The sequence below is a fragment of the Poromitra crassiceps genome (genome assembly GCF_964638095.1).
Source record: "Poromitra crassiceps genome assembly, chromosome: 11".
NCBI lineage: Eukaryota > Metazoa > Chordata > Actinopteri > Beryciformes > Melamphaidae > Poromitra > Poromitra crassiceps.
The window spans coordinates 17,636,273-17,664,031 of record NC_139643.1 but is presented as its reverse complement, the minus strand read 5'-3'; the positions used below and the strand labels follow the sequence as shown (position 1 = coordinate 17,664,031).

Here is a 27,759-nt window from a genome sequence, read left to right as displayed (position 1 = left end):
GTGGCATGGTAACCTTGGGACTGAGGGGGCCACCCACATTCCTTTCCCTGTGACAACATCACGTCCGCCCAGATCCCAAGACGCCACTCCTCATTCTTCCAGCCCATCTGTTAGACGTGTCATTGAAAGCTCCGTGTGCTAATAATTGTTTGCGCTCTCAGGCAGAGCTAATTCCGTCTTATTTTCCCGACTAAACAAAGGCGTTCAGGCTTCGGGGACCCGATCCTGCATTCTCTTCACCAAGGGCGACGGACAAAGCTCATCCAAAGCTAAGAGTGCCTTGCCTTTTCTTTGTTAGCACATTCTGCTTAGGCATGCGTAGCTTGCATGCGCTCACCCCGGCTGGGGTAACGATTAAGTCTGAGATATTAGCCTAGCGATTACGCTAGCTACTTCAGCTTGCTTTCACACGAGTGTATTGCTGCTTTCTCAGTACTTATGCTAGCTTGGCTAGCTTTGCATGTATTGCTAAGTGTTGCTTTTGCCACTGTGCAAATAGCACCTTCTGCTTTGACCTTTCTCCTCGGCTGAGGAGTCTTCTTCCGAGAGTGACTGGTACGCTTGTTAGCTCGCACTTGTCTCTCTCTGCTTACACTAGCTGAAGTAGGGGTTTTCATGCTTGTTCTCTCTAGTTGACAGGTCATGTTGCTGCCTTCCCTTAGGGTCAGGCTATTGCCGCTTTCGTTACCATTGCACGTGCACGTTCGCTAGCCTCCGGGTGGCTTACTGCCTAGCTGCTTTACGCTAGTTACTAGCTTTCTTACGGTACTCCCGCTAACAGGGTGCGGCCTGCATGAGCTTGCTGTTAGTTTAGTTCCCTGCGTTTCTCATGCTTAGCATGAAGCGAGAGTCAGCGAGGGGGTGTGCGGTGTGCAAAGCTATTTTGGCCGACTTTGACCGGCACGATAGGTGCGTGTTCTGCCTTGGGCACGAGCACGCTGCACAGGCGCTTTTAAACCCTCGGTCTTGCAGCCTCTGTGCTATCTTTAAGTTAGCCGTGCTGCATCATAGAGCTGAGCTCTTTGTTGAGAGCGGTACGCGGTACGCCTCTCGAGAGGAGCGTGTCCCTTGAATCTCTCAGTCCTGTCGTGGGTGAAGCCCCTGCTGCTCAGGGCCTTCAGGGCCAGTCCGAGCGGGACGAGCAGTCTGAGTTTAGGTGGGGCAATGAGCCCATGCCTCCATTCATAGAGCGGGGTGAATTCCCCAGGTACGACCCCCTAGTCCAGGGGTGGCCAAACTTTTTTGGTTGTGGGCCGCATACAGAAAAATATAAGGAGTCGCGGGCCAAACAATATTAAGCGTGGCAGTTTTCGCGGCAAAAGAATTTGACCAGAAAACCCTTGGGCAATCAAAATTTTAATTTATACCTAAATAAATATGACACATAGTTTATTGATGTGCTCACCTATTACAATGGGTATTTCTGTATGTTTTCAAATTTTCTTTTCCTGTGCCAACAGGTTAAGACAGAGATAATTTAACATAATATTAGTATTAAACATTAATTCAGTATTAAAAATGTTTAAAAATAAATAGACCAGGTCAGGGTACTCAAATCTTTTTCAGTTTATTTTTCTTAATTTATGTGTTTTTCAGTATTTTTTCCCGTTTTAGTTTTTTCGTTTTCGTTTTCCGTTTTAAACTTTAAAACGGAAAAACGTTTTTAGCATTTTTTTTTTCCAAATTCTTGGCGGGCCACTTAAAAACGGGCAGCGGGCCGCAGTTGGCCCGCGGGCCGTAGTTTGGCCACATCTGCCCTAGTCGATACCCCCCAGGAGGAGGTTTTCGGCAGGGAGGAGGGCTGGGACGGTGCTGCCACCGTCACTACTAATGCGGAGGAGGAAGCTCGTTCGGAAGCAAACGAGCCCTACCAGAAGTAGTTTCGAGGGGTGATGTCCAGGGCTGCAGCTAAGCTGAGCATCGCTTGGGCCGACCCACCCCAGCCCCCTGCTTCAGTGCTACAGGGGTGCTTTTTTCAGACACGCCAGGCCCACAGCGCCGCATGCCTGTCTGTGAGGACGTGATCCGCGCTGTGCAGACAGGCTGGGAAAGTCCACAGGAGGCCAAGCCGCTTTGTGCGGGCATGGCTCCGTGGTCTGCGCTCGACAGCGAGGATCAGTTGGGATTCTCCAGAATGCCCCCCCTGGAGGATGTGGTGGCGACTCATCTGGCCCCCATCTCCAGTAGGCCGACACTGCCTTCTAAGGCGTGCCAATCAACGGCCAAACTGGCCGAAAATCTTACATGGCAGCGGGTCAGTCCGCCGCCATGATGAACAACCTGGCCATCCTGCAGGGTTACCAGGCCGTCCTCCTGAGGGAGCTGCAGGGTTAGCCTGGGTAAACCCAGCCCCCAGTGACCTGCTCTCAGGCTCACCCTGCTTACAGTCACAAGGGTCTGGTCCCCCACCTATGGTAATCGATTTCTAGCGGTTGTTGCGCCCCCCCCCGATAGACCACTCCATCACCCAACCGTCATCCAACCAGCTTAGTGCACAGAGCACATGCGCAGTGCAACAGATGGCGTCATCACTCTGCGACCTTTGTTGTTAGCACGCGAGCTAACTACACTTTCATTCACTAGGCTACTGCTAGCGACCACAACAGCAGCGCGATGGCTACCACCAATGTGAACGATTTTTGCAGGTTGTGTAAGAGAAACCTTCGTTCTAAAGGCAAGTTGGGCAGCTGCAAACCACTCGAGAAGGGGGTATTTCTACGCCTGGAGAGGGTTGGTGTAAAACTACACCAACAGGATAGCAAATCATGTCGGATTTTCCAGAGTCTGACTGAGGTATGTACTTGTAACCTAATGTACTAGTGCTGCACGATTAATCTACACTTCCCCCGTGCACTCCCGCAAATAAGTAATGTTATGCGCAGCCAGTGTCATGATCTGTTTATTTTATCACAACTTGCACTGTAAGTACTGACGTCCTCTCTGTTTATTCTTTCAGGTATTAATTCAATACCCTTCCAAACAGACCAGAGTGCCATGCCCCACATCAGCCGCAGGTATTGTGGAGAAGGGCAACTGGTCAGCTGCTGCCAACCTGATGAGGAAACACGATGGACTGATGGAGAAAATAAAGGAAGACGTGCTTGTTATGCTGGACACTGAATGCAAGAGCCTTTGCCAGTCTGCAGACTTCATCCTCCGGCGCTGTTCGCCTCAGGACTTGAAGGCCTTCTCGTTTGACCGGATGGAGTCAGATCTCCAGCGTCAGGCTCCATTGCTGTTCTCCCTGTTGTCCACCGTTACAAAACAGTCTCGCCTTAAGACCTGTGCTGCAGCCGCTAGTTATTTAATGTGAAACTTAACCAAATGCGCAGTCACCACACTGCATGCTGCTGCTGCTTATGAGTTATTATGATTACACTTAAAAACAATCAATGTGAGTTATGACGCCCATGACACTGCACACTTCAACACTACAACGTATGTATTCAACATAGGATATTGCAATAACACACAAGCCAAATGCTGACATGAGAGATTTGCTTTGAAGAATATTGTTATATTTGCTTGTTTTAATGCTTTTGTCAATAAACATTGTCAACAAAGATAGCCTTGTTGTATATTATCATGTATAAAGATTGTTGATGTCGAGTGAACACAAACTACGAACCGAAGATTGGAGCAGAGGACATGACTACAGAGAAACTTAACCGACCAGCACTCTGCTTCAATCAATGAATGCTTTATATTTATTGAAATTAAATATGGTGATATCTGGTGGTCTGAAATTACTCTCTAGCTACAGTAGGGTAACTGGCTCCTATTGTGTCTTATTGTAACGTTTGAATCAGCGTTTCATAACTATAATAGCCTAATGTTACTGTAGCCTGGATGACGTTAGATAATGCTACCCAGCCTTCCATTGGCATATGCTGCCTTTAGCTTGTGGTATGTGGCTTGTGGTCAGAGAGGGGCGCCTAGAGAGAGAGGCGACCGGCTGTGGAGCTCCGTGAACTTCGTAGAGAAATAGGTCTTTTTTTAGAGTAATTTCGTTTTGTTTATAATTTCGTTACTTCTATTCGCTTTGTAAATATCTAGTGTATATATCAGTGTCTTTTATACAGTGTACATAGTAGCGTAAGTGCACTTTTTTAGCAAAGGGAAAACAACAACAGCTTGGATTACAGCGTGGATTACCGCCAGGCGATCGCGCTATTGTTCCCACTGCGCCCCCCCCCCCCCCCCCCCAAAGGGACCACCAGCAATGGAGGACAACGACAACAGCGACAACAGCAGCTTCAACAACAACGACGGCACCAGCAGTACCACCGTACGTAGGTACAACAGGGGAGCGCTGCTAGACATCAGAAATGCGCAAAAACACCCCAAACAAAACTGGACGGCTCCCGACCTCTCTGAATACCCTGAACTTAAACGGCAAAAGAGAGGAAATAGAGGGGGTCTTCTTGCACGACAGAGAAGGAGAGCGCATAAGCCACCTCTGCCCAGCATTCTGCTGGCTAATGTTCAATCACTGGAAAATAAGTTATGTGAACTGAGAGCACGGGCACAGTTTCAAAAGGACATAGCGAGATGCAACGTTATATGTTTGACTGAGACCTGGCTTTCAGCCGACACTACGGATCAGGCCATCGCTATCCCAGGCTTCAGTATACACAGAGCGGATAGAGACGAAGAGCGCTCCGGGAAAGCGAGAGGTAGAGATGCTGCGATCGAGATTTTTCAATTCCGATCCGATTTCGATATTTTAGCTCAAAACCGATCCGATTCCGATCAAATTTCGATACCCGATTCGATACCGATTTCGATCCGATACCGATACAGCACATATTTAAGTCTCTCTATTCTGTCTGATAGCTAGCAGGCAACAAACATTTTTAGGGTTAGGTATGTATGTGCGTGCTTTGATAATATAGTATGTAAACGATTTAGTTCATCTAATTCATTTGATGTAAAACTAAAACATAACAATCAAATTAGGGCTGGGCGATATGGCCTCTAAAGAATATCGCGTTGTTTTTCGGCTATATCGCGATACACGATATATATCTCGATATTTTTGAAATCTCTCATAAATGCTCAATTTAACCCTTCAGGGTTCATACACATTTTGACCAATGGATTTCCATGACTTTTCCATAAGTTCTTAACCTGTATTTTATGCACACCTGGGGTAAAAAAGAAGAAAGAAATGGCAAATGTTGTGAGCAAAGATGGATGATTTAATATTCCATAGCTCTGACCTAAGCAAATCTGACATCACTATTGTGATATAATTCTCAATAGTCAATACAAAAAATAATGGCTTTTATAGAACCGAAAGCCTAGCTGCTTAGTCTGCAGATAAAACATAAAAAATTACATTTAGACTCTTATTGGCATGACGGCAACATACTGTATGTGCGCATTCGTTTTCCTGATAGATCATGACAGCCCTGCAGCTAGCTACGTTAGCTTGCATGTAACGTTAACGTTAGTTGCTTTTGGAGACCGGAGACACAAACCCTGGACGTTTCATTTTGAGTAATGCATGAGGTTCTCTATGGTTTACGCCAGCTCTGGGAGTATGAAGTGCTTTAAATGCGGGGATTTTGGTCACAATAAGCTTGTGGAGCGCTGCTTGCTATAGGTAGCCACAACCAGCTAGCTAACGTTAGCCCCCATCACAACAGCTAACGTTAACGCCAAACAAATCCGCTGCCTCCTCCCCACGTTGGTTTAGCGTAACGCCAGCTCAGACTTTCCCCTAATCTCAGAAACCTTGCGGGACATGTATTGCAAATCGCAATAGTGGTTGTTTTATTATAATTTGAAACCGTCAACAGCCACAGTGGAGGCGGCCATGTTTCGCTAGGTGCGCCTCCTTGGGTTGGTGCGGACCATAGGTGCGGACGCGTGATTTCGAATCGCACATAGGTTAAGGACGGGTGTGTCTGACGTTTTGGCCCTGGCCATCCTAGGCTCAACGCGGCCTCTGTGTGCTGCTGCTGCTGCTGCTGCATGCTGGATAGAAATCCTGGAGCGGAGTCATGGAATGGAGTGCTTATATCGGAGCCTTGGATCGGTCATTTTCGCAGGAATCCGATCCGATCCGATCCATGTTTTTAGGCTGATATCGCGCCGATATCCGATCACATGATCGGATCGCAGCATCTCTAGCGAGAGGCGGCGGCGTCTGTCTGATGGTAAACAATAACTGGTGCACGAATACCACTAACATCGAAACGCACTGCACAGCGGACCTGGAATACATTATGCTCCAATGTGTACCGCATTATAGTCCCCGTGAATTCACATCAGTCACTCTTGCTGCAGTATATATTCCCCCCCAGGCCAGCGCGATAAACGCAGCCAAAGAACTCCACCGCGCGATCAGCGCACAGGAGCTGAAACAACCGGAAACAGCAATGATCCTGGCAGGCGACTTCAACAGAGTCAACCTGAGGAAGCGCATGCCTTCACTCCATCAGCACATCAACTTCCACACAAGGGGAGAACGCACACTAGACCAGTTTTACACGAACATCAAACACTGCTACAAGGCGACCCCCCGCCCCCCCTTTGGCAGATCGGACCACGCCTCCATCCTGCTCGTTCCCAGGTATCAACAACAGCTCAAGCGACACCCCCCGGCCTTCCGAACCACCCACTGCTGGTCAGACCAATCAGAGGACATTCTGAGAGACTGCTTCGACCAAACAGCATGGGAAGAGTTCAAGGCTGCAGGAGACCTGGACGAGTATGCAGACACAGTAACAGGCTTCATTCAAAAATGCACAGAGGACATAATCCCCCAAAAAATAATCAAAATAATGCCAAACCAGAAGCCCTGGATCAATAGTGACGTCCGGGCAGCCCTCCACACCAGGACCACCGCCTTCAACTCCGGAACACCAGAGGAATACAAACAGACAAGATATGCCCTCCGAAGCACTTTAAAAAGAGCACGGAGAGAATATGGCAGGCAGCTGGAAGCAAAACTGGACTCAAACAACCCCAAACACCTGTGGAGAGGACTCCACGCTGCCACTGACTTCAAAGGGGCAAAACAGCAAAACAACAACGAGTCACCCACCCTGCCAGACGAACTCAACGCGTTCTACGCCAGGTTCGACCCCTCTGCCAGAGCGCCTCCCCTCCTCCCCCCCTCCTCTCCCACCCCTCTCCTCCTCTCCCACCCCTCTCCTCCTCTCCTCCCCCCCACCACCCCCCCCTCCCTCCTCCTCCCAACCCTCCCCCCCTCCTCTCCTCCCCCCCCTGCCACCTCCTCTCCTCCCCCCCTGCCACCTCTCTCCCCACACCACCCCTCCCCTCCTCTTCTCCCCCCCCTGCCACCTCCTCTCCTCCCCCCCCTGCCACCTCTCTCCCCCCACCACCACCACTCCCCCCCTCCGCCCCCCCACCACCCCTCCTCTCCCCCCCCCCACTGCCCTTCTGGTATGACCTCTACACCCACGACTGCGTGGCGACTCAAACCTCTAACACCATCGTGAAGTTTGCAGACGACACAGCAGTCGTGGGGCTGATCTCGGGGAGCGACGAGACGGCCTACAGAGAGGAGGTGGGGGCCCTGGAACAATGGTGCCAGGACAACCACCTCTCTCTGAACGTCTCCAAGACCAAGGAGATCATTGTAGACTACAGGAGGGGGGGGGGCGCACACCCCCCAATCACCATCAACGGCACAGTGGTGGAAAGGGTGGACAGCTTCAAGTACCTGGGAGTCAATATCCACCAGGACCTGACATGGGCCGGCCACACCGCCACTGTCGTCAAAAAGGCCCAACAGCGAATACACGGACTCAAGCGCCTGAAGAAATTTGGGCTAAGGAAAGAAATCCTCAGGGACTTCTACAGAGGCACCATTGAAAGCCTGCTGACTGGCGGCTTCACCACCTGGTACGGGAACTGTACCACCATGGACCGCAGGGCGCTACGGAGAGTGAGACGCGCGGCACAGCACGTAACAGAATGTGAGTTGCCAGATCTGCATGAACTGTATAAACAGCGGTGCCTCAGGAGGTCCCTGAAGATCATCAAAGACACAAACCATCCCCACAACAGCCTGTTCTCCCTGCTACCCTCAGGGAGAAGATACAGGGTTCCGAAAGCACGCACAAATCGCTTGAGGAACAGTTTCTTCCCGCAGGCCACGAGACTCCTTAACATACACAAATAGTGTAGTAGCCGCACTGTACCGTACTGTAGCTGCTACCACTACGTATGTCTAACGTTTAATTGTATGTTTAATAAGGAATATGCTATTTGCACCTGTATGTCAAATACGCCGAATTTAAAATGCCGAGTTTAATTGTATGTTTAATAAGGAATATGTTATTTGCACCTGTATGTCAAATACGCAGAATTTAAAATGTTTAAGCACGTCTAAAGTATGCACCCGACACGTGCACCTATGTGCAGTGAATATGCCACTGTCTCTGACTTGTCTTATCACTATACTGCCTTATGCTTGTTGTGTCTCTTGTTGTTTTTGCACCCATATGCCCTGTTATATTTGTTATATTTGTACTATTTGCACTATGTTGTAAACGGAGTCCACAGCACAAGAATTTCACACGTGATACTTGTACCATGGAGTGACAATAAAAATCTTGAATCTTGAATCTTGAATCTTGAATTATGGTACAGTAATATTGTATAGCTGGCTAGACAGACGGGTTTATCTGTAATCAGTGTGACAAGATCCCTGCTGCTCACAAATCAATCATTGCAGCCGGACTGGTCATTTGGTTAAGCATCAAAATGGGCTGAGAGATTGAGTAGGCTAAATAAACAATACACATGAGAATTACCGTTAACGTTACAGCATTTAATAACGTTAATTTTCGTGTACCCGATGCCAGGATATTTTGTCACTTTGTTTTCATCAAGTTTTCTGGACTTACAGTATATACACAAGCTCACAGCGTCCTAACAGGTTAACGAAATGAAAACACCACCCTATGTGAAACATATATGTAATCCTGGGCCTATATATATCCCTCGTCGATTTAATGTGATTTAGGTAAGTGACAGCGTAACGCGCTTCTACTGTCCTGTCCTACTGTGATGTCCGCTCCAATAAATTGGCTCTACTTTTTATCTTCCATAATGCATTAAATCATAATCACAATGCTATGAAGACATTAGCTGATCACCACAGAGCTGCACAGACAAGTTTATCAGATAATTTTGCCGTAAAATGTGTCCAGGTGATCATCATCTTTATCATTCTCCCCACCGATCTGCAACACCATGATTCCCACATTAAAATAAACAGCTGTTTTCACTTGAATTTCCTCAACGTAGTTGCATAGCCATATAGCTAGCCAGCTAGTAGCTAGCTCGGGAGCTATGCTTTGGAAAGACAAAAAGCTAATGGCTAGGTAGTGCTAAGCCGCTGCAGCTGTTACACGTCATTGACAAAGACGCACTCTCTGATTGGCCGATCACGGCAGGACTGATGTTGGCAGTCACGCCGTCACTCATTGGCTGCGGTTCTGCGCGGGTCTTTCAATCGCCCCAGAAATCGATTTGAATGGCTCGACCTCTAGACCCTAGTGACTGGGAACAATGAGAGCAGATCACGTGGGGGCTGGGTTTACCTAGGCCACTGCAGGGTAACCCATCGCCGGAGATGTACACCGATCTCCGGATGGCCACGGACTACGCCCTCAGTATGGTGGACTGTGTGGCTCGGGACAGTGGTAAGGTCATGGTCTTCTCTGTTGTCACGCACCGCCACCTGTGGCTCCTCACGCAGTTGGCTGAGCCGGAGAAGAGGAGGCTGTTTGGGGCCAGGATTTCTCCTGCGGGCCTTTTCGGGCCATCAGTGGAGAACATGGCCCAGCAGCTGGAGAGGCAGCAAGGGGACTCCGCTGTGGTCAGGTCCCTCCTGCCGCGACGGCAACGAGGGGACGGCCGCCGGTTTCCGGGGGCAGAGCGTTGGTGAGCCGTCCTTCAGGGCCCAGCGCTCCTCAAACCGCCCCACACCAGCGGATGGGGGCCCCCCAGGGTAGTGCCCCCTCAATGGCTACACCCCACCCGGCCTCAGTTGGCCCGTCCTGGGTCCCACGGCTGACCAGGATGCGCGGCCCTCGCCCCCAGCAGCGTAAACCTGGCGCTGCGGGTGTGGCTGGTAAGCAGGCCCGCTCTTAGTCACCCTCTTTGGGGGAGGGGGGGGGGCTATGAGCCCGCCGTCGTTGGAGCTCAGCGCCCAACTTCGGCTCGGAGTTCAGCAGGGACCCGCTCAGTCCGCCCCTTGCTGGTGCTCCCTGCCCGGCAGGGACAGCAGCTCGCCAAGGTCTGGGCTCAGGGCCAGCCTTCGGCTTGTAGCTTTGAGGACAAGCCCACCGTCCTCGGTGCCCAGGGCCCCGAGTGCGGTCGGGAGCTCTCCTTGGGTCTCATTCCCGTCATCAAGGCTCACCTTGGTCCATGGCCACGGCCTGGCCTGGGTTGGTAGCATCCAGGACAAGCCCACCATTGTCGCTCGGGAGGTCTCCTGTGGACCACGCCCCCGGACATTGGCCCGCCTTCGGCGGGGCCCATATCAGTGTGCGGTCGGGCTCGAAAGAGGACTTTGTCGCGGCGGGGAGGGTTATCCCGATCTAGCGCACCCACGGGTTGCGTCGGTAGTCGGAGTTTGCGTAAGGGATTTTCCCCCGGCAGGCCTAGCATCTGCGGAGCTGGCCATGCGGCGGGTGGGCGCAGCCTCTCACGCCCTGCTCTAGGGGTCGACCGATATCATTTTTTCAGGGCCGATACCGATATCGATTATCGATAATCAAAATGACCGATAGCCGATATTTGGAACCGATATACATTTGCAGTAAAAAAAAAAATCTTGGTGTCAAAATTTTAAATAACACAACTCGTTGTGGAAATGCATTTTCCTCAGTTTATCCAACTGCAATATTAATTGAAAATATTCACATTAAAGTGTTGATCTGTGTGTGTGTGTGTGTGTGTGTGTGTGTGTGTGTGTGTGTGTGTGTGTGTCACAACCTATAACCTGTTCCCATTTCCATGTGTATGCTCACTCTAGTGGAGACTTGGGAACATCAAGACACAGCTGTGGAGACAAGGGTGTATTCACACCTCTAGGTCGTTTGGCTTTGGTTGGATTCAGGGGCTTAATTTATACAATTGTTGCATTTGTGCCTTGTTCACACAGCCACAAATCAAACCGGTAAATACAGTAAGAAAGCAACACATCCGACTACAGTGTGTAGGCTCCAATAAAACAGGACAGGTTGCTGATATGGGATGGGATTCATGGCTTCTGTTCAGATATGAAAGACGACATGTTTCCAACCATATAAAGTTAGTCAGACTTTTCTAGTAGAACAATGTAGCCTACTATAGCTTATACTGAAGTAGAACCATACTGTAACTGTAGTAGCCTAGGCTACATTACAGGTTCATTTGAACAAAACATTAATTAGAGCAGCTTATGGAATTTATAAATGTCCTTTGTAGCAGCAGTGTAGAGACTAAATATCTGCAAATGACATCTCAAAGACAGGATGCTGTTGAGAAATATTTGAGGCCGTCTTCAATTGTGCTAAAACAGGATTGGATAGCTTTATGAAGATACAGGCCCAATGTTGGTATCCTATTTTATGGTTAAGTAGCCTATAGCCTGCAGTAGTGAGAGCAGAGCCGTGTGCTCTCTCCCAGCCAGTCTCATGCTCTCTCTCTCACAGCTGCAGATCGTTAAGTGACGTTAACGAGCAGGCCACTTTGTGCAAGCCGCTTAACGAGCAGGCCACTTTGTGCAAGCCGTGTGCCGTGTGCTCTCTCGTCTCTCTCTCTCTCTCTCTTTATCTCTCTCTCCCTCTCTCTTTGCCTCGGCCTCGCGCAAATGCGGGACATCGTCTCAATTTGCGAGACGCGTGAAAAGTGATGAAAATGCGGTGCAGTCCTGCACAAAGCGGGACAGATGGTCACTTATCACTGCAACAAAGTGCATTCGGCGGATTTCAACTCACGCTTCCATCAAACCTACCGTATCTCCACGCTTACTTTGCACTGCATGCCATGCAGCCAGGGAGCGCTTCATACGAATCATCTACTAATAAGAATGATAGATCAGAAGATTGTGGTGTTTATGCAATGTCAGCCTAGATAACTATGATGTTTATTCACTTTATTGCAAGCTTGGCAGCCTGCTGCGGACTGTCAGTCAGTCCGCTGCACAGACCCACACAGCACAGACGGTGGCTGCGCTGCTGAATGAAGGCAGCTCGGATTTCATCTGAGAAGCCCTCTGATAGGCTATTACTCACCAATCAGATAGCGCTGTGGGCAGGACATTTGCTACAGCAGCAACACAGAGCAGCAACACAGAGAAACACACAGGCTGTTAGAGCTGCATTCTGAGCCAAAGTAGCGCATTTTTTAATTAATTTATTATATCGGCAAACAGCCAATGAAAATGCCGATACAGATAATCGTCAAAATGCTGAATATCGGCCAAACCGATAATCGGTCGACCCCTACCCTGCTCCCCCTATTTTCTCTCCCCATCGGGGCATCGGATCAGGTCCCAGTGCCCAATATACACATTACCGAAGGCGGGGTTTCCTCTCCTTCTTGCTGCGAGAGACCATCGTTGTCCGACAGGCTCAGCGCCTGGAAGCTCCTATGTTCTCCGACCCCATGGTTGTGGCGCACCCTTCGGAAGGGCTACGCTCTGCAGTTTGCCAGACCTCCACCCACGTTCGACGGTGTCCCCGTTTCGGCCGTGGAGGGGAGGTCCCTGGACATACTCCGCAAGGAGGTTACTTCGCTGCTCGCCAAGGGGGCGATTCGCTCGGTCCCCAAGGCAGAGAAGCGCTCGGGTTTCTATCACAGGTACTTTGTCGTACCCAAGGAGGACGGTTCCATGCATCCGATTCTGGACCTTCGGCGTCTCAACAGGACGCTGAGGAAGTTCCCGTTCAGTGTACATTGTACACTGATGATGGCCTAAGGCTGTAACGCGTCTGTTTTGCGTCTGTTTAAAAAAAATGACTGACTACGCCTTTATTTTTTGGCCGCGCAGTCAGGTCCTTTTAAGGTGCTGGTTACCTGCTATTGGCTATGCACTTTAGGCTTAATTGACTCACGGCAGCTGCCGTTAATGTACTGTCATCAGCCCTTGTCCCCATATATACCTGTTATGTCTTCCCTCATGCCATTTGCCTGATGAAGACCCCTGTGTGGGTCGAAAGCTTGCAGTAGCTGTTTAAATTAAATATATTGGAGCTGCTCCACTTGTTCTATTGACAACACAGACTCCAGAAAAAGTCCACACTAAATAAATAAATAAATATTTATCTAATGAAGCCCGTCTGGCCAGACAGCAGCAATGTGACCGACATCGGGGGGAAACTAGAGTCAGGACTGTGTTTTCGGTTTATGAAGGGAACTTGCTGCTTGTAGCTACTGTAATGTGGTTTTTACCAGATAACGTTAGCTGCTTGCTAATGGATTTTCAAGATTCAAGATTTTTACTGTCACTCCGTAGTACAAGTATCTGACCACCTGGTCAGAAACTCTGCTAACATTACCGTCTTGTGTGAAGTAATGCCACCCTAACGTTACTACCGTTATGCTTATGGTCATGGAACATTATTGTTTGACTGCAGTTAGCTGCGGTGGTGAGTCTGCCTATGATAACGTTAGCTTGATGCTATACGCGGCTAACTAATAGATTTAGCTATATTTATAGAAATTACCACCAGCCCCACTAATAACGTTACTGTCTTGTGTTGATAATGAATCTAACAGTTGGAAATATGCCTAACGTTAGCCTGTCTGTCTGTTGGTACATTGTTTGACTGTTCCGTTTGGTCAAGACGTACCGGGGGAGAAGGCTCTGGCTGCAGTGGGACTGCACATAGTAACGTTAGCTTGATGCTAATCGCGGCTAACTAATATTAATTTACATTTATAGAAATTACCACCAGCCCCACTAATAACGTTACCGTCTTGTGTGGATAATGAATGTAACAGTCGTTACTGTTATGCTTATGAAACATTGTTTGATTGTTCAGTTTGGTCAACTCCAGGCATTAGACGGTACCGTACATACAGGGGAAGCAGGGTAGTTCCTGGCTCACGGTAACGTGAATAGCCTATCCATTTCCCCGCAGCCAATGTGCGCCAAAACACGGCCAAACATGCCACAATAACGTCCGATAATTCATCCAGAATCCTTCCTGGGCATCTCGAGGCTGATCTGACCGATAAATTGTCCAGGTTGCCGTTTTCAAGTGACTTTTATGAGTTAACGTTACACAGCAACCAACACCTCTGCTGTTGCCAGGCAACTGCTTGTGCGCGTGCGAGTATGGTGCCCGCGCGTCAGCTCGTTCACACGCTGCCTGCAGTTACTCTAACGGCCACCGGCGTCAGTAATAGTGACAATTGACGGAATGGGCCTTTAAGTCTACCCACATAACAAGTCTTAAGTCTACCCACATAACAAGTCTTAAGTTTACCCACATAACAAGTCTTAAGTCTACCCACATAACAAGTCTTAAGTTTACCCACATAACAAGTCTTAAGTTTACCCACATAACAAGTCTTAAGTTTACCCACATAACAAGTCTTAAGTTTACCCACATAACAAGTCTTAAGTCTACCCACATAACAAGTCTTAAGTTTACCCACATAACAAGTCTTAAGTCTACCCACATAACAAGTCTTAAGTCTATCCACATAACAAGTCTTAAGTTTACCGACATAACAAGTCTTAAGTCTACCCACATAACAAGTCTTAAGTCTACCCACATAACAAGTCTTAAGTTTACCCACATAACAAGTCTTAAGTCTACCCACATAACAAGTCTCAAGTCTACCCACATAACAAGTCTTAAGTCTACCCACATAACAAGTCTTAAGTCTACCCACATAACAAGTCTTAAGTCTACCCACATAACAAGTCTTAAGTCTACCCACATAACAAGTCTTAAGTCTACCCACATAACAAGTATTAAGTCTACCCACATAACAAGTCTTAAGTCTACCCACATAACAAGTCTTAAGTTTATCCACATAACAAGTCTTAAGTCTACCCACATAACAAGTCTTAAGTTTACCCACATAACAAGTCTTAAGTCTACCCACATAACAAGTCTTGAGTCTACCCACATAACAAGTCTTAAGTTTATCCACATAACAAGTCTTAAGTCTACCCACATAACAAGTCTTTGTTTACCCACATAACAAGTCTTAAGTCTACCCACATAACAAGTCTTTGTTTACCCACATAACAAGTCTTAAGTCTATAACAAGTCGTCTGTGGGCATCAAAGAGCAACCTTTAAAACATCTTTGAGCTTTGGTGTAGCATATTGTACTGTATTATGAGCTTCATTCCAAAATGGCAACCTATTTATTTTGGTGAAATGTTGTAAAACACATCTCTCAATACTTCAGAAGCACAGATGATTCAAATCTCAAAAGCAGAACTAATTTATTTAGTAAGCAGTGGACTTTCTGTCAGAAAACATTTTGTAGGAACAGGAAACACTTGTTTTCAAAGGATACAAAATATCATTTTGGAATTAAACTCTCTGGGCAAGGACACGTACCAGGTGGTTTGGCCAATGGTTGTACCGATACATCCAGGAGTTTGTCCTCCACTGGTCTTGGTCTCTCTGCTGTGTAATAAAGGTAAAATATGTTAAAACTCTTCATAAGCACATGTTTATATTTTATTATTTTACAGTTCAGTCAAAAATATATTAGTTGAGAGAAGACTATTGTTGTATTTTGCACCTACCAAATGGTGCTTTCTTCTTATACCACATCACACCCAATACAATCAACAGACCAACAGCAACAACAGCAGCAACAGCTCCAATGATAGGTCCAGTGTTGTCAGTCTTCACAGTGCGATCTAAAACACAGGAACAGTCACATCAGTCACAGCACCGGGGTTAAAGGTCGTGTGTATTAGTGACATTGTTTAATCGCTGCATCACTACTGTGGGACACACGTTTTCCAGGTAAAAACAATTAACTTTGAAAATAATTGCTACTTTGCTACTTTGCGCACATCTGTTTAGTTGTCATTTAGTTTGTTTGGTCCTAAAACATAGACATGTTTTTAAAACACAAAAACATAAATCACAAAAACACATCTAGGTGCACCTCACGCTCACACATCTCACATCAAACACACAGTCACTTACACCCCATTTACACTAGGGATGCTCCGATCCGCGTTTCTCGCCTCCGATACCGATTCCGATATGTGGGGGTCCTGTATCGGCCGATACCGAGTACCGATCCGATACATTACATTACATTACATTACGTCATTTGGCAGACGCTTTTATCCAAAGCGACTTACAATAACACATTTTCTGTCAGCAATAGAGCAATCAACTATGGAGCACAGTCTATGACAACTACAACTTCTGAAGGAACAGTGGTACAAGTTTAGGTTAGTGGTACAAGGTTTTTTTTTTTTTTTTTTTTTTTTTTTTTTTTTTTTCCTTTTAATAAGGAAAGAGAAAGAACGAAGTTAGATCAAGAAGGGCCCAGATGGAGCCTGAAAAGGTGAGTCTTTAGTCTTTTCCGAAAGATCGGCAGTGATTCAGCAGTCCTGACCGAAGGTGGAAGCTCGTTCCACCATTGAGGTGCCAGGGACGAGAAGAGTCGAGATCGGGATGAGCGACTTTTGAGTCCCCGTAGAGAAGGAGGGGCGAGGCGACCTGCACTGGTGGAGGAGCGAAGGGAGCGCTGAGAGGTTTGGAACCTGACCATGGATTGCAGGTACAGGGGAGCTGACTGGTGTACTGCCCTGTAGGCCAGTACCAGTGTCTTGAATTTGATGCGGGCCGACATGGGAAGCCAGTGGAGCTCCTGGAAGAGGGGAGTGACGTGAGAGAATTTGGGTTGGTTGAATACCAGACGGGCTGCAGCGTTCTGAATGAGCTGAAGCGGTCGGATGTCGGTGGCAGGTAGGCCGGCCAGGAGCACGTTGCAGTAGTCCAGGCGGGAGGAGACAAGAGACTGGACCAGTAGTTGAGTCGCTTCTCTTGTGAGAAAGGGACGGATTTTGCGGATGTTGTAGAGAGAGAACCTACAGGAGCGTGCTGTAGCAGCTATGTTGGCAGAGCAAGACAGCTGGTTGTCAAGGACCACCCCAAGGTTCTTAGCTGTTTGGGAGGGAAGTACAGTGGTGTTGTCAATGGAGATGGAGAGATCTGTGAGAGGGCAGTCTTTTCCTGGGAGGAAGAGTAGCTCTGTCTTACCAAGGTTGAGCTTGAGGTGGTGGGCAGACATCCAGTCGCCAATGTCTTTGAGGCATGCAGAGATGCGAGCTTCGATTTGAGTGTCGGAGGGGGGGAAGGAAAGGAAAAGCTGGGTGTCATCAGCATAGCAGTGATAAGAAAAGCCATGAGAAGAGATCACATAGGCAAGAGATCTGATATAGAGAAGGAAAAGTACACCTGCAGACTCTTTTTTGACCCCACGGCCATTCATGAAGGGTATGATATCTTTTATGTATAATCTTATTCATTCTCTGCGTCCTACCTCCATTCAGAAGATTAAAAATCAATGGGAGGAGGATTTGGGGGAGGAGATCCCGGAGGAGCTGTGGAGCGACATCTTACATCTTGTTCATACTTCATCTATCTGTGCGAGGCATGGGCTAATTCAGTGTAAAATTCTTCACCGGGTACATTTGACCAAAGTCCGACTGGCTAGGATCTATGATGACATCGACCCTACTTGTGACAGATGTCACTCGGCCCCTGCCACATACATTCATATGTTTTGGTTATGCCCCTCTTTGCACAAGTACTGGACAGAAATCTTTAATACTATCTCAGAAAGTGTTGGAGTGACACTTGAGCCTACCGCTCTAACAGCTCTTTTCGGAGTCCCTCCCCCCACAGTATCATTATCAAAATACCAAGCAGGCTTTATGGCCTATACAACGCTTTTAGCAAGGCGCCTAATTCTATTAAAATGGAAATCCGTTAGCCCACCTTCTCATTCCTTATGGATCAGAGATATTCTTTATTTTATTAAATTGGAAAGAATTCGGTGTACGATGAGAGGCTCGTCAACTAGATTTTTGAAAACATGGGGACTATTTTTTAGGGTGGTGAAGGGTTTGCAGTTTCCTGAGATCCCAAAGGACTGATTTCTGTTTCTCTGTGATGTGTTGGGCCTGATGATGTCTGTCTGTTGTGCTGTCTTCTTTTCTTTTCTCTTGTGTGGGTGGGCTGTGTAGATTATGGATATTTGATCATGTACTTGTGCACTGTGTTTCTGATGGGTGATCGGATCGGACTATGTCAATTATTGTTTTACTTTTGTTTTGTTTTTGTTTTTGTTAATAAGGAAAAGGAAGTATCTCAGGGTGAGAATATTACTTGTGTACTGTTGCTGTTAGGGAGGGTATGGTATAGGTATTTGTTTTTCCTCTTCTTTTCCAGTGAACCTGTTTTCCTACGACCGTATACACATATCTTTACTTTTTTTTTTCTTTTCTTGTCTTTCCAGTCCTATAACAGGCAATGAAATTTAAATACTGATGTGCTGTATCATTTATGCCCTGAAAACTTCAATAAACAGAAATGTGAAAAAAAAGAGAAGGAAAAGTAAGGGGCCCAGGACTGAGCCCTGGGGGACACCGGTGGTAAGAGGACAGGATCTGGAGAGGGACCCTCTCCATGAGACCTGGTATGAGCGGTTCGAGAGGTAGGAAGCAAACCAGGAGAGTGCAGAACCTGAAATGCCGAGGTCAGACAGAGTGGAAAGAAGGATTTGGTGGTTGACTGTATCGAAAGCAGCAGACAGATCAAGGAGGACAAGAACAGAGGAGAGGGATGAGGCCTTAGCAGTGTGAAGGGCCTCTGTGACAGCAAGAAGAGCTGTCTCAGTGGAGTGAGAGGCCTTGAAACCGGACTGCAGAGGGTCCAGGAGGTCATTTTGGGAGAGATAGAGAGAAAGTTGTTCGGACGCTGCTCGTTCGAGGGTTTTGGAAAGGAATGAGAGAAGAGAGACAGGTCTGTAGTTGTGAATAGCAGTAGGGTCAAGGGAGGGTTTCTTAAGCAGAGGCTTGACTCTTGCAGTCTTTAGAGCAGGCGGAACAAGACCAGAGGACAGAGAGGAGTTAATGGAGGTGGTGAGGAAGGGAGATATGTTAGGTGAGATGGTTTGGAGGAGAGAGGAAGGGATAGGATCGAGGGGGGCAGTAAGTGGCTCGGTTCGAGCTGATGAGTTTAAGCACTTCATCAGGAGAGAGGGGAGAGAAGGAAGGAAATCCAGGGACAGGGGGCTGAGGAGCAGGATTGGAGTCGGGAGTGTTAGTGAGGGTGCCTGGAGGATGGAAGGAGGAGCTGATGTCATCCACCTTTTTAGTAAAGAAGGTTACAAAATCATCAGCAGAGAGGGAGGAGGGAGGGGGAGGGGAGGGAGGGTTGAGGAGCGTGGAGAAGGTGGAGAACAGTTTACTGGGATTGGATGCAGAGGACTGGATTTCAGAGATGAAGAAGGAGGTTTTTGCTTTAGAGACAGCATCAGTGAAGTTTGAGTGGATAAGGTGGTAGGAAGAGAGATCTTCAGGGAGATGTGATTTTCTCCATTTTCTCTCAGCTGCCCGAAGCTCAGTTCGATAAGTTCGCAGAGATTCAGTCAGCCAAGGAGAAGGGGGAGAAGATCGGGCAGGCTTAGTGGTGAGTGGGCAAAGAGAATCAAGAGCGGAGGAGAGAGAGGAGAGAAGAGTGGTGGAAGCCTCGTCGGTGGACAGGAGAGCAAATTGCTCGGCAGGGGGAAGTAAGGAGAGGACGGTAGAAGAGAGGGAGTCGGGTGAGAGAGTTTTTAAGTTGCGTCGGGTGGTGGTAGAGTGAGGGGGAGATGGGTGGGAGGAGGGGAGGGGGATGGGAAGGGAGAAGGTGATAAAGTGGTGGTCGGATACAGGAAGAGGAGTCACAATGAGATTAGAGGTGGAGCAGGATCTGGTGAAGACCAGGTCAAGCACATTCCCTGCTTTGTGAGTAGGAGGAGATTGAGAGAGGTAAAGGTCAAAGGATGAGAAGAAGTTAAGGAAAGACAGAGATTGTAAGGTTACTGGCTGGATGTTGAAGTCTCCCAGAAGGATGAGTGGAGTACCATCCTCAGGAAAGACGGAGAGGAGGGTGTCCAGCTCGTCCAGAAAGTGACCAAGCGGACCAGGCGGGCGGTAGATTACCACAATGTTGAGCTTGATGGGTAGGGATACGGCAACTGCATGGGACTCAAAAGATGAGATAGACAGATGAGAGAGAGAGGTGACAGTGTAGGTCCATTTGGGAGAGATGAGGATACCAGTGCCTCCGCCACGGCCAGAGGCTCTAGGAGTGTGGGAGAATGAATAGGCAGCGGAGAGCGCTGCAGGAGTAGCAGTGTTTTCAGGAATGATCCAGGTCTCTGTGAGAGCTAGAAAGTGGAGGGTTTGAGATAGAGCATGAGCCGAGATGGTCTCAGTTTTCTTAACAGCCAACTGACAGTTCCAGAGACCTCCGGCAATAGTAAAAGGACTGTTTGTGCGCTTAGGGTGGGAGAGATTACTGGAGTTACTACACCTGAAGCAGCCGTGTCTACGGCGTCTGTGGGCTGAGGTTACAACAGGTAAATACAAAAAAATTGGCCTGTGGTTGCCTCAGTGGCAACCACATTTTAACATATAAACAATAGGGACAGCAAACAGCTAAATGTGCACCCCAAAATAAACATGTTTCTAATATTCCTAAAACCCTAAATCGATATTAATAAGATGACATCACAGATCACACACAGATTCTCTCTCTCTCATCTCCCAAATGCAGCCCTGCGACTCCACAGTCGCTAGGCATCAGCTTTTGGTTGCCGAAACTGTAATATGGTTGCCATTCTTAGTCACCTTATATTTTAGTAATTAAGATACTATGCACTTAGTCAACTGGCATGGGTTGGTGGTACAATATGGAAATGATTCCTGTCAGAGAATCCTTTGTTGTTTGAGGTTTGATAATTTCCATGAACTGAGTGAACATACAGATATTACAGGGTCTGAAATAAACATAAGCAAATAAATGGTCTTGAGTGTAATGTAGCCTAAATCCAAATATAACAAATATGACGGTTATTTCTGTTATACAATAGCTAAGTACACTATGTATTGAGATAAGTAACTAACTTTACCTCTTTTATTTAGCACATATTAACAGATTGTCTTAACTCATTGAGTGCCAGCCACTTTTGGAGAACGGACGCTCCCAGTGCCAGAGTTTCAGAGCGTTTTCAGTGATTTCTCGAGGCCCACAGAATATTGTGTGATATTACTATGTAAACACAGAACACGCACACAGAACGAGGAGACTCTCTTCTATCATCTGCAAAAAAAAGTTTATTGATCCCATTTTCCGTTCTTTAGTTATGAGCCGGAGAAGATAGCTTGATTTAGCCAAAAACAGCATTTTTTTTCTAGAAGCTGAGATAATGAGCCTTTTGTGAAATTAAACATTTCAAGCACATCATTGACTCTGAAGCTAATATTTTCTGATATAATGACACCTCAAAAATAATTTCCTTCAATAAAAGAGTGAAAACAAAGGAATTTTGTTTGGCCAAATAATATGTTTTAGCTGCAACCAGCAGCGCTGGCCCCTGCGTGCGCAGACCCTACACCTTCTTGCTGGTCTTGATTTACTGCTGGTGGGCATCAGATAGCCTATTCTAGCTTGTTTGCTCTCTATGCATCGAGCCTGCTGCTGCCTGGGTGTGTGTGTACTGTCAATGGTTGTATGCTGTAGTGCCCTGCGTGCCCCACCCCCCTCCTCCTCCTCCTCCGTGGTGGGAGGAGTGTCTCTGCTGCGGTTTGCTCTGAGTTTGATCTGCACTGAAAAGTCCGCTGCCTGCATCCCCCCGCTTTTTTACAGCGTGTCCCCGGCTCCCAGCTGAGAATAATGTAACTTTTCAGAAAGACGCTGGTGTCGCCGTGTCGGCAACTAAATCATATGGATGGACTATCGCAGCGGACACGGATGGGGCTCAATTGTGGCAGCAGATGACTGCTGTTCACAGGCACAGCTAACGTTATGCTTCAAGCATATCGATGCGATTTCCGTTTCCTCATGACTTCTTCTCTCTTTTCTCCTGGCCTTTGTCTAATCGGGAGGGCACTGTCTGTCTAAGGGTTCTGTAAAATAGGTTAGACACATTCAATAGCTCCCATATTGTAAGAGGCGATGTAAGAGGCTTAGATCGACATCCCCCCGTCAAAAAACGCAATTGATGAACATGTTCGTCCTTGGCACTCTACGTTACTAAACGAAATGACGAACATGTTCGTCCATGGCACTCAATGAGTTAATAAGGGAGAGTAATAAACATTTCAACTGTGTCCATACACCAATAAAGCCATACAGAATTAGGCTACTATTATTAGCACACAATAATCAACATTAGCCTACATTAGCCTGACCAGCACTGATAATAACGTACTAACTTCATCTGAAAAGTAGGTAACTTAAACTGTCAGTCAATTGAGCCAGACGTCGGCAAGTAGGCTATGCTAAACAAACAAACAGAATGAGGTAGAATTATTCACAACAGAAATATCACAGCTTACATGTAGGCTATGTCCTCACGCAAACTTCAGGGTTATAGACAGTCCATATTATTGTCTCTGGACAGCGTTTCACCACATACGAGCATGCAACAGCTGCTACTCGTTAAAGAGTCGGAGTTGCTCTTAATCAAGCAGGGCTGCGTCAGGGAGATGAGAGAGGGAGAGAGAGGGTCCGTGTGTGATGTCACCTTATCAACTGGGCAGCTGTTAATGTCGAGCCCTGTGTCAAACTGGTTGGTGTAGCTAGCGTGAAATACCTCCAAATAGGTGATCCTTTGGCTTGCTCCATGCTGTTAGCTGCTGCTGCCTAGCCTACATCAGCTTGCTCCATGCTGTTAGCTGCTGCTGCCTAGCCTACATCAGCTTGCTCCATGCTGTTAGCTGCTGCTGCCTAGCCTACATCAGCTTGCGCCATGCTGTTAGCTGCTGCTGCCTAGCCTACATCAGCTTGCTCCATGCTGTTAGCTGCTGCTGCCTAGCCTACATCAGCTTGCTCCATGCTGTTAGCTGCTGCTGCCTAGCCTACATCAGCTTGCTCCAAGCTGTTAGCTGCTGCTGCCTAGCCTACATCAGCTTGTTTGGAAACAGCCAGGCAGGCGTGCTGAGCACGTTGCTAGCGTATGACGTCACACGCTGCACACACATAGAATTAGAGTGAATAGAATGGCCCCTATGGATCGGTCTATGGATCGGGCCATTTGCCACCGATACCCGATCTAGAATTTTGTGCTATATCGGGGCCGATACCCGATACCAGTATCAGATCAGCGCATCCCTAATTTACACCTGGTTTTTAAATGTGACCTGTATGTCACCCCCTCGTGATCAGAATGTGATCAGATCTGCCAGACAACATTTGAGGGTAGTCTGGCTCACATTGTGTTCAGATCTCTTTCACTTCATTTAGGTTTGTAAATGCTACCATTATCCAGATAACTTCTCTGGATACAGGTTGCATTTAAAAACCATGTGTAAATGGGGTGTGGGCTGACCCCTCCCACCCTGGCCACAAACTTTTTAAGACACTCGACCACGGCAAGAGACTGAGGTCTCCCAAGACCAGAACCACCCGCCACAAGACCAGCTTCTTCCCAACCGCGATCAGCCTCACCAACAAGGGCCGGAAACCCCTTCCGCCAAGGGCCTCACAAACAACCCCCCCCCCCCCCCACACACACACACACACACACAAACTCACTACCTCCTCCTAAACTCAACTGGACTCCCCCCCCCCCCCCCCCGTAAAACTGGAACTCATACTGTATCTAATTTATTGCCTGGTAAATTGATGTAAATTCCCTGCACATTAATGCCTATTTAACTTAGCCTGTAAATTTCATGTACATTCAATGTAAATTCATATTTATCATCCACAGAACACTTCACCACTCATGTACATATTGTATATATTGACTCGATTTGATTCGATTTGATTGCACTTGCAACCTTGCGATTGCCATTAGTTATCTTCCTACTTCTTATCCCTGTATATTGATGTAACCGCTACGCTGCATACAGACACTAAGACAAATTCCTCGTATGTAACTTGCATACTGTGGCAATAAAAGTTATTCTGATTCTGATAGAAGCGGCTGCACCGCTTACTACAAATAAATCTATTTTGGAAGTTGAGAATCGGTTGAGAATCAATTATGAATGGATTTTTGGGAGACGACTACTTCCATCAATCATGGTCAACTAATTCAAGTGTGGGAGGGCACACGATCTCATGCCTTTTGGTTCTGCTCTTCACTAACGGGATTCTGGGCCAAAATATTTGACTGGTACTCTAAGGCCTACAAAAGAAATAACCCTTCAGCCGGAGACACAGTCTCTGACACAGGGGACAACAGTTGCCAAGAAACTAATCCTGAAGGAATGAAGTCCCCCTCTTCCTAGTTTCAATTGTGGCTGACGGATATGACCTCTGTTATATGGATGGAGAGACTTAGGTTCCTGAAATTCTCTGCCATTTGGGACCCGTTTCTAGCCTACCTTGTTGAGGTTGGAGTTCAACAGGTGATTCGCCAGACTGGTTCCTCATGGACCCCCTGTGTGGGATCCCGGGCACAATACCTCTTACAAGGATAGAAGCACCTTACGCCACTCGTAGCACAGACTTAATACTGAATGTTGATTACGTATATGCGTTTTCTTTCTTTCTTTTGTTTTCCTGTCTGAGCCTGTTTGTCTTGTTCGTATGTTGCTCAAAGAAATTGAAAATAAAATATTGGAGAAAAAAAATCATGGTATATCCAGGCCCTCAATGTTTTGACCGCGGCCTGGATACACTTTACAGAAATGGGTTTGTGAGCAGAACATTATGAGTTTGTGACCTGAAGTGAGTGGGGAAATCTGAATGGGGGAAATGAATGAGTGACGCTCTTCTTCTCTGCTGCAACAACTATCATCACACTGTAAGGGGCTTAACCTCCATCAGGTTGTACTGGGCAGATCCTAGTTGTGGATATGTGAAACTGTATTAGTGTGAAGAAGGATGATGCTGGTAAAGGACCATGCAGACAACAAAACAAAAACACTACTCTATTTTGAAGGCTCTTACCCCACTTGTCGAAACCCTCCATGTCAGATGCTTTGTGTTCCACTTTACAGGTGAAAATAGCAGGGTCAGTCTTTAAAATCTCAACGCTCATCCTGAGCTGGTGGGTGTCGTCTCCATTTGGGCGAACGCCTGTGGACATCAACCCGTCCAGCTGAGTCACAACACGGCCGTCCCTCCTGATCAGCATCTCGATCTCTTTTGCGTAGAAACCTGTGGCCATGCAGGTCAAGATGAGGTTGCCCTCAATTCTGCCCTGCTTTGAAAACATGTACATCTCTGGTGGATCTGCAAAGACAACAAGGACAACTGAGTTAGCCTAGCTGTACCTGGTGGCCAGGCAGCTGCAGGTAGCAGTAACTGTATGCCACATACTGTATCACTGTTATCAGATATTTGATAAACACCAACCATCACATGAAAAAGACAACTGTTTGAAGTTGATTGCTAATCACTTATCAATAATATTGCTATTACTACTACAGCTACTACACCTAAAGCCAATAATGAGACCCCCCAGGATTACGGTGACCAGATCCCAGCAAACCAAATGTGGGACAATTTGGGACACGCTACCGATGCTTTGAAGCAGTCTAAAATTTAGATTTTCTAACTTACAAAAAATATACATTTCTATTCACCCCTCTCTATGCTTTGCCCTCTGGTTGATTCACACAATCTGCAAATAAAAACATTAAATTATCTGACTAAAATGTGTAGGCTACAATAAAACAGACCAGACAGGTTGCTGACATGGGATTCAAGTCATGGCTTCATGTACAGATTAAACACATGGCAGGTGTGTGCCTTCCAAACACGAAAACATTAAAGTTAGTCAGACTTTTCTAGTAGAACAATATACTACTGAACCATATAGGTACTGAAGTAGAACCATAGTAGGCTAGGTTCATCTGAACAAAACATTAACTAACATCACAATAAGAGCACCACTTAGAATGGAATTTATAATTGTCCTTTGCAAATAGCCTGTAGCAGCTGTTGAGAAAGATTTGAGGCTGTCTTCAATTGTGCCAGTTATACAACACTTGAGAGCTTTGTGGAAAGATGCACTGTTGTATTAATATGGGTAGTAGCTATTATCATTAGTATGGTAAGTATTTGACCATTGGCATTGTTATTATTGCTGCTAGTTACTGGGAATACACATCTCTCAGGCTGCACTGTGTGAAGTGAACCGTGCGCTGCACATCTCGAGCCACAGTGTGTGCTGCAGACAAGAGCAGCTGCGTGCACGCTCTCTCTCCCTCTCTGTCTATCTCTCCCCTGCTCTCCCTCTGTCTCTCTCTCTGCCTTGGTCTGATCGTGCTCCCTCTCTCTCTCTCTCGCCCAAAATGCGGGACATCTTCTCAATTTGCGGGACCGGTGAAAAATCATGAAAATGCTGTGCAGTCCCACACAAAGCGGGACATCTGGTCACCCTACCCAGGATTCCACGATTGCTGAATTTACTGCAAATCTGTCTGTCCTGCAGAATATGTGTATGATACAAAGACTCACATTAATGATCATACTACAACAAACAATGATACTAATGGCAAAAGCAAACACTACTACATCGTTCCTACACATTCCATTTCAAAATCACAGTCCAATGCCAAACTTGTATTATGGTGTTTGTTGATAGTGGCTGGATGATTTGGCCACATTATGGCGTACCACACCAGTTCAGGCAGAACACTGAAGTCGTGAACGTTTATCACCAGCTGTTCAATTCAACAGCTGACTCTCACCATCAATCACATTGAAACAAGTCAATGAGGCACTCTAAACACCCCTGCATTAATTTTTTTCGTTGATTTTGAGAAAGCATTTGATAAAGTACGTTTAGATTTTATTTATAAATGTCTAGAAAATTTTAATTTTGGTCATTCTTTTATCAATTGGATCAAAGTAATGTATGCCAATCCAAGGTGTAAAATTATAAATAATGTTTTTTTTTCTAAAACAATTCATCTCCACAGAGTTCTGAAGCAGGGATGTCCGCTCTCTGCATATTTATTTATTTTATCAATAGAAATGTTAGCTCTGAAAGTAAGAATGAATAAGAAAATAGAAGGTCTGAAAATAAATAATCTGGAATCAAAAATCTCAATGTATGCTGATGATGTTAATTTCCAAATCCAACCAAATGTTTCTTCCTTCACTGCAGTGGTTGATGAGTTAAATGCTTTTTCAGCTATTTCTGGTCTGAAACCAAATTATGAAAAATGTACTGTGTTAAGAATTGGATCTTTGAAGGGTACAAACTTTGAGCTGTGTTGTAATCTGCCATTAAAATGGTCAGATGGTCCAGTGGATGTTCTAGGTATACATAGCCCTAAGAACATAGAACATATTACAAAGGAAAACTTTGAAAGGAAGCTTCATAAAGCTGATAGAAAACTACAGGTTTGGAGAATGGCAAATTTTACTCTATATGGAAAAATAATGGTGATAAATACTTTAGTTATTCCTCAGTTTGTTTATATTCTTATGTCATTACCTTCACCAGGAGAAGAGCTGTTTAAAAAATATTAACAACATTTATTTAAATTTTTATGGGGTGGAAAACCAGACAAAATTAAAAGGGCTTGTCTATATAATGATTATGAGCATGG

At 46.5% G+C, this 27,759-nt stretch overlaps 1 protein-coding gene across 6 annotated transcripts in view; it reads right to left on the bottom strand.

Annotated features, from left to right (window-relative positions):
• The window catches only part of LOC310785517 (patr class I histocompatibility antigen, alpha chain E-like), a 358,851-nt gene that overhangs the window by 113,651 nt on the left and 217,441 nt on the right, over window positions 1-27,759 (bottom strand). For all 6 annotated transcript variants that reach the window (XM_083646612.1, XM_083646611.1, XM_083646615.1 and 3 more), the window contains exons 4-6: window positions 25,145-25,429; window positions 15,751-15,867; window positions 15,560-15,628 (exon numbers count right to left, since the gene is read on the bottom strand). In XM_083646612.1, the coding sequence (XP_083502738.1) occupies window positions 15,560-15,628; window positions 15,751-15,867; window positions 25,145-25,429 (471 nt within the window). The remainder of the gene's footprint in view (window positions 1-15,559; window positions 15,629-15,750; window positions 15,868-25,144; window positions 25,430-27,759) is intronic.